Raw genomic sequence first — 10,588 nt, 5'->3', positions numbered from 1 at the left:
ACCCGTACACCACACCGCTGAGAGACCCGTACACCACACCGCTGAGAGACCCGTACACCACACCGCTGAGAGACCCGTACACCACACCGCTGAGAGACCCGTACACCACACCGCTGAGAGACCCGTACACCACACCGCTGAGAGACCCGTACACCACACCGCTGAGAGACCCGTACACCACACCGCTGAGAGACCCGTACGCTGCCTGAAACCGCTCCCTCCCGTCGCCCGCCAGATCCACGTGACCCTCCTGGACCATACACTGCTCCCTGAGAGGTATATGCTGCTCTGCTTTGCCATGCCTTCCATTATTCGCCTGCTTCCATTCATCAGATAATCAGATAGTGGATAAGGGGATATTTACATTAGTCTCTCTGATAGGAAACAGAAACTACAGAAGACCCAAACTACTAGAATAAATTCGGATACAGAGATCCCTAGATGTAATTGATCAGACTAGAGATATATAAACAGTAATTGACCTCAACTAAAACTTAGCAAGCACCGACTTTAGTTGTTTGGTAGCGTTGCCAGAGTTAAGACTAAGATTATAATCATGGAAAAAGCTGTTCCACCATATGGAGCCTCCGAGGATAAGGCCACTAAAGAGTCGGAACACCTTGAGAATGCTACGCTGACATGCCAAGGTTGTTGCCGCCTTACATCAGTTGGAAACGATGTATCTACGGGAACAGATCCCTCATCTCCACGCAGATCATTTTCTTACAAGTTCAGACAAATCTGTTCTGGTATCTTTCTCGTCATATGTGCGATATATATACTCTACGACGCCCTACCACCTATCAGAGTGATAATAACTCAAAATCAATGTGGCAATAACGAAAACCAAAATACAAATTACGGACATGACTAAGAACGAGAAAACTTCACCGGATCCTATCGGACCTTCTAATACTGTCATAGGCGTCGTTCCGCCACCCCTGCCGCTCCTGAAATCCCAACGCTGCGTCGCTAGTATAAATACAGTATATACCTAACCATATCCATATAAGGTACGGATAACTTACATTAGCGAACACATATATAAATATATTATTATTCATGCAATTATAGTGTTATTTATTTATCATATCTTAATATATTTGTGCACTTCACCCCGGCACCACACCTCTGAGACACTGGTCCATCCACTTATGCTACCTCACTGACTGTCGTCTCTCCAAACAGACGATTACGATTTTAATTTTTGCACTCCATCCCACCACTCTGTCATCCACGTGACTGCGTCCAAACAGATAACCCGTACCGGAATTAGACTCAACATGACATTACCTAAATGACCTATACTATATAAATTTAATACAAGAAAAAGAATCTACCTGTGTTTTAAATGAATTAATTACCTCTATAACTTCCATACATCAACTATGATATTTAACATAATATATATCATATTTTGGGTTATTTGACGCCGAAAGTTGGTATATAACTGACAGTCGCGTACCACATAATTTCGTTAAATTGTATGTCTAGTAATATTTTTTAATTGGAACTCAGAATTCCACTTTTAATAAAAACTTTGCTAGATCACGGGAGGCCGAGAACATTAGTATAATTATTTAATTATATTTCCTCAAGTTTGAGATTAATAAATATATGCAGCGGCCATCCATATATCATATTACGGAATATTGGATGGCCAAACTTTCATGCGATGATATCAATTGTACCCAAATATGGTTTACCACGTGATTTGAGAGGATATTAAATTTTCATTTCCAGTCAGGTGATCTAATTCATTGTCGGGTTTGCTGCTGCTCTTAAACAACAACCGGGAAGATGCACTCTTATTCTTGTTATTCCAGGTTCTGCGAAATCAAACATCGAAAACCTGTACGGTAACAGGTAAAAATTGGGAGGGTTCATATAGTGGGCTATAGCTCAGACAATATTGAAAGGAAACCCAGAATGATGAAGAGCTTGGAGCGCGTTCCAGATGTGCTTCCTTCCAGCATCCCCATCCCCAGCAGTGTAATCACAGTGACGTCTTATTTGTGGTTTTACATGCAACGTGGATTCATGAACATACCCGGTGCCCAATATGTAGTCGATTATGTTGCAAAATCGCACCAAGATGACCCATATCGTACAATGATTGAGATTGCGTTAATTATCTATGGAATTATCTATTACTTGAACAAGCCGCGAAAACAGGGTGAACAAATTCAACCACCATTGTCATTAAAGGAGGAGGAACTGCTCATTGCTGAGTGGCAGCCTGAAGAACTTGTTGTGCAGGATGAACGGCAAAATTGGCGTCTAGGCAAGGTTCCAGTATTAGCTCAGGAGGATGATCTAGGGCTGTATTTCACTGTTGAGCGTGAAAATGGAGGTGAGAAGTACACAGGTGTGTTAAATATGGCATCAAATGACTTTCTACACTTATCACGGAAGCCTGAAGTGGTTGAAGTTGTTGAACAAACAATTAGAAACTACGGTGTTGGTTCTTGCGGCCCTGCTGGGTTTTATGGGAATCAAGACGTACATTACAATCTAGAGTATAAACTTGCAAGATTTTTTGGAACAGAAAATGCTGTTTTGTATGGTCAAGATTTCTGTGTTGCCTCTTCCGTTGTGCCTGCATTCACCAAGCGTGGTGATGTGATCGTGGCGGACGACCAAGTCTCTGTCTCTATGCAGAATGCATTGCAATTGAGCAGATCTACTGTCTACTACTTCAAGCACAACGACATGAAATCGCTAGAGGATTTGCTTGAAGAATTAGATCAACGTGAACGTGCTGATTGTTTACCTGCAATTCCTCGTAAATTTATCGTCACCGAGGGCCTTTTCCACAGTTCCGGTGATTTGGCACCTCTACCGCAATTGGTGGAATTAAAGGTTAGATACCGTTACCGTTTGATTGTAGATGAAACAAATTCAATTGGTGTGCTGGGAGCCACTGGAAGAGGACTTGCAGAACATTTTAAGATGGAGAGAGACAACTCCATAGATATTACTATTGGTTCATTGGCATACTCTCTCGGTTCTTCAGGTGGCTTTGCACTTGGTGACAACATCATGTCACAGCACCAGCGCATTGGATCGAATGCTTATTGCTTCTCTGCATCTCTACCACCATACACATGTGCTGCAGCTCTTAAAGTCCTAAAGTCCATGGATGAAGACAATTCCGCTGTTCGTGCGTTGCACGCAGTCACCAAGCCCCTCCACACCTTTTTCAGTAATGACCGTGAACTCAGAAAGTTCGTGGTAGTAACATCCAACGAACACTCTGCTGTGCTTCATTTGCAATTAACCATGGCTCTACGTGCCAGACTGTTTGGGTCTACCAACAAATCCGTTTTCGATGAGCTCTCCCAGCTACACGCTCGCTCGCTCACTAACAAGTACGTGGAAGCCTGGGAACAAGAAGAACTATTTCTGCAAAGTATTGTAGATCGTGCGCTCCAGAGCAAAGTCCTCATAACGAGGAATGCTATAGCCTTAAAGCATGAGGCTTTGCCTATCGTCCCCAATTTAAAGATATGTGTTAATGCCTCCATATCACGTGAGCAACTACTGTCCGCCTGTAAAATCATCAAGTCAGCTGTTCTGGAATGCTGTATTGCAGCAACCACGATTGCCCTTTGAGGTGGGAAAAATTGTAGAGCTTTCCCCATTACAAAAAGCAATTTATCCACCTACAATGTACTGCGGCAATAGGTAGCTGTAGGCACTGCAATCCAACTTTAGATGTTGTACACCACAGTAACTATTCGGGATTACAATTGTACATACTGGAAATCAGTTAAGAACCCGTAGAGACGGGAAACCAGAGTGCATGAATGTCGGAATATTTTTTGTTTCCTCAGTTCTCCCAGGCTTGTGTACCTACTTAATCAAACAAAGCCAGGGTTTCAAGCTCTCGAGCTCGAGCCCGAGCCTCCGTGCATCGCAACATTGGGCGGAACTTCTCAAAGATTCCGTGCCGTACTTGTGTCTCCTCGCTCTCTCAATGTAGAGAGGCGCACTCGATATTCGTAGCATATTACATTTATAATATTGGTACATATACATCATATATATATCTTTACAGCCTAAATATCTAAAAAGTAGGCTTCTGTTGAACGAGGATACATTATTAGTTGGCTGGTTAATAAAAAAAATGGGGGTATTTAGAAAAAGTACCGGTTCTTCTAACTCGTCCAAAGAACGTGCTGGAAAGATGAAACTTACAAAAGATGATCGTGACCATCTCAAACTTCGTACAGCGTCGGTGCATGATCCAATTTTAGCAGCGGTGAACGAAGCTCAGCCTTTCGAACAAGCTGCGGATATCTTTAATGAAAATGGACAGCGTAATATGTACGGGGGGGCTACATCTCAAGGGATTAAAGATGTGTTTGGAAGGCCGATTGCGAAACCAGATATTTCTAATCCAACTAGAGCCAGGGACGAACGTCCATTGGATACCATACGGGGCTTTGAATACGCCATAACAGGCGATCCCCGTTGGATGTCGCAGCTAGATTCTAACAGGTACGGTTTTCATGTAAGACCTGAATTCCCGGCGTTTAATACTATGGATGCCTATGGTGCACAAATGGGTGATTCACCTCATGGATTCAGTTATGGAGGTGAGCAAGCTGTATTTCAGCCTCCCAGAGTTAAAGTGGATTCAAAGAAGAAGAAAAGAGGTTTTTTTGGGAAGAAGAAATAGTTCCCTATATATAGTTCATATATTTGATAGTAAGTTTAGGTTGATTTATGGAGACAACTGAAATACGCCGTGGTGGTTTGTTCCTGGCGCTTACCTGAGTAGTTCGGTTTTTAATTGTGGTTTGTGATGATCAATATTACTATGTAGTTCTCAGCTGTCATATATTGTTATGTAATCAAAGATCATTTTGTACAACTATATTCAGCCGCACGGTTTTTTCAAATTTTTTTTCAAATTTTTTGTAAGTTGTTATCTTAAAAAATCTACATAATGATTTTAGAAAGGAGGGTCATCGCAAGAAATCAACCAATAACTGATAACTGTGCATTATGTCTGATAAAAGGGAAAAGCGTGATCCAGTTACGAATGATTCAAGGTTTGCGGGCATCCACAATGATCCCAAGTTCAGGAAACCCAAAGTCAACAAACTGAAAATTACATTGGATGATAGATTTAGTAAGAAGGACTTGGAATTCAAACGTAAAGCTAAGGTGGACAAATATGGTAGACGAATTGGCAGCTATGATGAAAAAGAAGCGAAAGATTTTGATCGATACTTCTCAAAAAATGAAAGTGTTGAAAAGATTCAGTCGGATGACGAGGAAGGTGAAACCGAAGACATAGCTGTTTCTGCATTAGATAGAGCTCGTGGAGAGGTGCCATTAGATTATGAATCGTCGTCTGACGAAAACTCTTCCAGTGAATCCGAGGAGGAATCTGAAGACAGTGCACTGGATCCAGATTCAGAATTGGAAATTGAAGAGTCGAAACCAGAGACAGGTGATCCAACAAAGGTATTTGCAGTGGTCAATTTGGACTGGGACCATGTGAGGTCCGTAGATTTACTGGCCACTTTCAATTCATTTGTTCCAAATGGAGGAAGTATTAAGAAGGTTGCTATTTATCCTAGCGAATTTGGTAAGGAAAGAATGAAGCGTGAGGAAGTTGAGGGACCTCCAAGGGAACTCTTCAAGCGGAAACAATCAAAGAAAGAAAAAGATTCAGATGATGAGAACTCCGACATAGATATCAACGATTTATACGAAGTAGACGATGCAGAAAAGGATTATGATTCCAAAGCTCTCCGCCGTTATCAGCTTGACAGATTAAGATATTATTATGCAGTAGTTTACTGCAGTGATGTCCTAACAGCGAAAGCAATCTACCAAAATTGTGATGGGACCGAATTTGAATCAACAGCTAATATGTTTGACTTAAGGTACGTGCCTGATAATATGAAGTTTGAGGATGATCCAAGAGATCAATGTGTTTCTGTTCCTAAAGATTATAAGCCTACTCAGTTCAGTACCTCTGCCTTGCAACATTCACAAGTTAAATTAACCTGGGATGAAACTCCTGCTGATAGAGTGGAGATATCAAAGAGGGCGTTTAATCAGAAAGAAATTGAAGAAATGGACTTCAAGGCATACTTAGCATCCGATTCAGATTCATCGGAAGGAGAGACCAATGAGAAGACCAAAAATGCTCTCAGGTCATTAGTGAATGACTCAATACAGGTTGCTCACAAATCGGTATTCGACAAACATGGAAGTGAGGAAGAGGCTGATGTCGAGATCACATTTACTCCAGGTCTGGAAAATGGGGATGCACCAAAGGAAGAGAATGAAGAAGAAACCGCCCTTGACAAGATCAAACGTAAAGAAAAAGAAAGACGTAAGAAGAGAAAGGAAAGAGTGAAGGAATTAAAAATGCAAGCTATAGATGAGAAGAAGGCAAGAAGAAGAAAGGGTGATGATGGTGCAGTAACAGAAGCCGAAAAAGAATTGAGGAAGAAGAAGCAAGCTGAGCTGGAGTTACTAATGTTAGAGGATGAGACTGGTAAAAAATCGACATTAAACAATAATGCACATTTTAATATGAATGAAATAATAAAATCCCAAAAGGAGAAGACAAAAAAGTCAAGATATCAGAACAAAAACGTTATTGTGGACGATAACTTCAAACCTGACTTAAATGATCCTAGATTTAAAGAAGTGTTTGAGGACCATGATTTTGCCATTGATCCCTCACAGCCCGAATTCAAGAAGACGCCTGCAATGAAAGAGATTTTAGAAGAACGTACTAGACGTTCCTCTAAAATGAAGAAAGCTTTTAACAAGCGTAAAGCGTCCTATGACCACCCTCAAAGTGGTCAAACAGACAGCTTGAACAGTTTAGTTGAAAAATTTAAGAAAAAGCATAAAAAAGTGCATAAAAAGTAAATCCATAGTTATATACATTAGAGTTGCATATAATAAAACCCTCAAGGGCAGTATTTATACTTGAAATTTTCCAAACGCAGATGTGCAATGCTTGCAGAATACCCACTGACATCTCATCATATGTATGTATCACGTGATTATCTGAAGGTTTATCACCCATACATTTGAATGTTTTCTCGAGAAACTGCGTCTGCGTAACGAAGACCTTCCTCCGCATAGAACATTCAATCTCACCAGGAAATTTACGTATTTGGCATTATTACTCATCGCTGCCTGGACAAGTTAGTTTGAAATTACATTACATCAACAGCATATAACATTTTTCACATAGCTATAAAAGTATAGCTTTCATGGAATTATAGGTGTGAGTAAAGTTATAGCATAGATAGCCTTTATTTGAAAGATAGAGGTGAGTTTTAAAGCTGCAAATATTATTATGGTAGATACAAAACTTGAATCGGAAGTTGAGACAAGTATCAGCAAAAGCTGGACCAAGTTGTTTAGTAGTTTTAAACGTATGGAAGAAGTTGAAGTTGTGGAATCACTGACAAAGTCAAATTATGACGTTCAAGTGATGGGAAAGAAATATGAGGATATGGATGATGTGGAAAAAGCCATTTTCAATACTACAAAGAGATCGCTGAATTTAAATAGAGATTTGTCGATTCGTCACTTGTTAACTCTTGCAGTTGGTGGTGCCATTGGTACCGGATTATTTGTTAACTCTGGATCGGCTTTAAATATTGGTGGCCCAGCATCACTGGTGATCGCTTGGACTATCATATCTACATGTTTGTTCACTATTGTTAATGCTTTAGGAGAATTGGCTGCAGTATTTCCTGTTGTCGGCGGTTTCAATGTCTATGTTACCCGACTAGTTGATCCTTCACTTGGATTCGCTGTGAATATCAATTATCTTGCACAGTGGGCTGTACTGCTGCCTCTTGAGTTAGTTGCCGCATCTATCACCATTCGGTATTGGAACAACTCGGTAAACTCTGATGCATGGGTTGCTGTATTTTATGTTTGTATTTTCCTTGCTAGTCTGCTAGATGTCAAATCGTTTGGTGAAACAGAGTTTATATTGTCCATGGTGAAAATTTTGGCAATCGGAGGATTTACAATTCTTGGAATCGTTCTTATATGCGGCGGAGGCCCTAAAAATGGTTATATTGGAGCTAAGTATTGGAATGATCCGGGATCTTTCGTAGGTGCCAGTCCCGGTTCTCAGTTTAAAGGCCTTTGTTCTGTGTTTGTCACTGCAGCGTTTAGTTATAGTGGAACTGAACTGGTTGGTGTTTCCGCTGCAGAATCTGCAAACCCCAGATATACACTGCCAAAGGCGTCTAAAAGAACCTTTTGGTTGATCACATTATCATACTTGCTTGTGCTCACCATTATAGGCTGTCTGGTGCGTCATGATGACCCTAAGTTGTTGAGTGCATCTTCCTCTGTAGATGTTGCTGCCTCTCCCTTAGTTATAGCAATTGAAAATGGGGGCATACAAGGCTTACCATCATTAATGAACGCCATTATTCTCATCGCCATAATCTCAGTTGCAAACAGCTCTGTTTATGCATGTTCTAGATGTATGGTTTCTATGGCCGAAATTGGTAATTTGCCGCGCATTTTTACTTATATTGATAATAGAGGAAGACCAATTGTTGCTATAATATTCACTTTGGTTTTTGGTCTGTTATCGTTCATTGCAGCAAGTAATAAACAAGAAGAGATTTTTGTCTGGTTGAGTGCCTTGTCTGGGCTTTCCACATTGTTTTGTTGGCTAGCCATCAACATCTCTCACATCCGCTTCCGCAGAGCTCTCAATACACAAGGATATTCTCTAGACGAACTGCCTTACTTATCCATGACAGGCGTTATCGGTTCGTGGTATGGATGCGTTGTGATTATCCTCGTTCTTATTGCATCTTTTTGGACTTCACTATTTCCAGCGGGCAGTTCTGGTGCGGATTGGGAGTCATTTTTTAAAGGTTATCTATCATTGCCTATATTCCTATTCTGTTTCGTAGGCCATAAGCTTTACAAGAGAAACTGGAGTTGGATGATCCGTTCTAATAAAATAGATGTTAACACTGGTAGAAGGATGATAGATAAAGAAGAGCTAGAAAAGGAGAAACAGGAATTTAATGAATATATGGCCCGAAAATCATTCATTGCAAAGCTATGGAATTTATGGTGTTAAACTACAATTGAATATACTATCTATTTAATATCTCTGTTATAAAATGTACGAATATTACATGTATATATATACGATACATATTTCAATAAACTAAAAATTGAAAGTTTTTTAAAAATTAAAGCTACTGATAAGCAGGATTCATATGCATCTATGAGTCTATTTAGTCCAACAAATATGTTCTTAATCCTCTAAACAACTGATGAGTAATAGTGAAGGTTTCACATATACTAAATGGCAGCACTTAACGACTACAACGTCAGTGTCAGCGATTATGTATCAACTCACTATTAACGACATTGAAAAATTTTCCGTGAAGCAAAACCTAACAAAATGGAAGATGAGTTTAAAATGTACCTTGAAGGTTCGAGCACTGTTGTAAAAGCACTGAACCCAAGCAAGGGAACTTTAGCGATGTCCACATCTAACTGTAGATTCTATGAAAACAAGTACCCAGAAGTTGAAGATGTTGTAATGGTCAATGTTCAGCAGATTGCTGAAATGGGTGCATATGTGAAATTGTTAGAATATGACAATATTGAAGGTATGGTCCTGTTATCGGAGTTGTCTCGTAGACGTATTAGATCTATTCAGAAGTTGATCCGTGTTGGTAAGAATGAGGTTGTGGTTGTGCTTCGTGTGGATAAAGAGAAAGGATACATTGATTTATCAAAAAGACGTGTGTCTAACGAAGATATGATCAAGTGTGAGGAAAGGTATCAGAAATCTAAAGCTGTACACTCCATTTTAAGACAATGTGCAGAGAAATTCCAATTCTCATTGGAAGAATTGTATAAGACCGTTGCATGGCCATTAAGTCGAAAGTACGGTCATGCTTATGACGCTTTCAAGCTCTCAATTGTCGATGAAACTGTCTGGGAAGGCATTGAACCCCCATCTTCAGAGATCTTCGATGAATTGAAGCAATACATCAGTAGGAGACTCACTCCACAGGCAATTAAAATTAGAGCTGACGTCGAAGTTTCTTGTTTTAGCTATGAGGGTATCGAAGCTATCAAGGAAGCATTAAAGGCCGCAGAGGATACATCTACTGAACAGATGCAGATTAAAGTTAAACTAGTTGCTGCCCCATTGTACGTTATTACAACCCAAGCTTTGGACAAAAATCAAGGTATTGAGTCCCTGCAGCATGCAATCTCTAAAATTGAAGAGGTTATCTCCAAGTACCAAGGTGTTTGCAATGTTACAATGCCTCCAAAGGCGGTCACTGCAACTGAAGACGCTGAGTTGCAAGCACTCTTGGAAAGTAAGGAATTAGAAAATAGGTCTGACAGTGAAGAGGAAGACTCTGATTACGAATAAATACCATGCCAAATGCCTCTATAAATCACTATAAATATAAATAACACGCTAAACAATTTGTATATTTGTCCACCAAACCGTTAATCAAGATTACATACTTCTGCAATCTTCAGCACAGGGTAACAGGGGTGATTCATCCACGTGATTTAATATCGTTAT

General features: G+C 40.1%; 5 protein-coding genes across 5 annotated transcripts, besides 1 other annotated feature; all 5 read left to right on the top strand.

Annotated features, from left to right (window-relative positions):
- Positions 1-1,451: a sequence feature (telomeric repeat).
- Positions 1,452-1,932: 481 nt separating this feature from the next.
- Positions 1,933-3,615, top strand: LCB1 (serine C-palmitoyltransferase LCB1; the record flags this gene model as incomplete). Its single annotated transcript, XM_003646572.1, has 1 exon — positions 1,933-3,615. The coding sequence occupies one exon, from the start codon at positions 1,933-1,935 to the stop codon at positions 3,613-3,615; it is 1,683 nt and encodes a 560-aa protein (XP_003646620.1).
- Positions 3,616-4,129: 514 nt separating this feature from the next.
- GSR1 (Gsr1p) lies at positions 4,130-4,684 on the top strand (the record flags this gene model as incomplete). The annotated part of the gene is made up of 1 exon (XM_003646571.1): positions 4,130-4,684. One exon carries the CDS (start codon positions 4,130-4,132, stop codon positions 4,682-4,684), a length of 555 nt encoding a protein of 184 aa, XP_003646619.1.
- Positions 4,685-5,013: 329 nt separating this feature from the next.
- Positions 5,014-6,906, top strand: ESF1 (pre-rRNA-processing protein ESF1; the record flags this gene model as incomplete). The annotated part of the gene is made up of 1 exon (XM_003646570.1): positions 5,014-6,906. The coding sequence occupies one exon, from the start codon at positions 5,014-5,016 to the stop codon at positions 6,904-6,906; it is 1,893 nt and encodes a 630-aa protein (XP_003646618.1).
- Positions 6,907-7,342: 436 nt separating this feature from the next.
- Positions 7,343-9,109, top strand: HIP1 (histidine permease; the record flags this gene model as incomplete). The annotated part of the gene is made up of 1 exon (XM_003646569.1): positions 7,343-9,109. One exon carries the CDS (start codon positions 7,343-7,345, stop codon positions 9,107-9,109), a length of 1,767 nt encoding a protein of 588 aa, XP_003646617.1.
- A 330-nt stretch (positions 9,110-9,439) lies between these two features.
- SUI2 (translation initiation factor eIF2 subunit alpha) lies at positions 9,440-10,429 on the top strand (the record flags this gene model as incomplete). Its single annotated transcript, XM_003646568.1, has 1 exon — positions 9,440-10,429. The coding sequence occupies one exon, from the start codon at positions 9,440-9,442 to the stop codon at positions 10,427-10,429; it is 990 nt and encodes a 329-aa protein (XP_003646616.1).
- Between the last annotated feature and the right edge of the window lie 159 nt (positions 10,430-10,588).

This window comes from Eremothecium cymbalariae, chromosome 4 (assembly GCF_000235365.1).
Source record: "Eremothecium cymbalariae DBVPG#7215 chromosome 4, complete sequence".
NCBI lineage: Eukaryota > Fungi > Ascomycota > Saccharomycetes > Saccharomycetales > Saccharomycetaceae > Eremothecium > Eremothecium cymbalariae.
The sequence above is the reverse complement of the archived record's forward strand: the minus strand, read 5'-3'. Positions and strand labels throughout refer to the sequence as shown.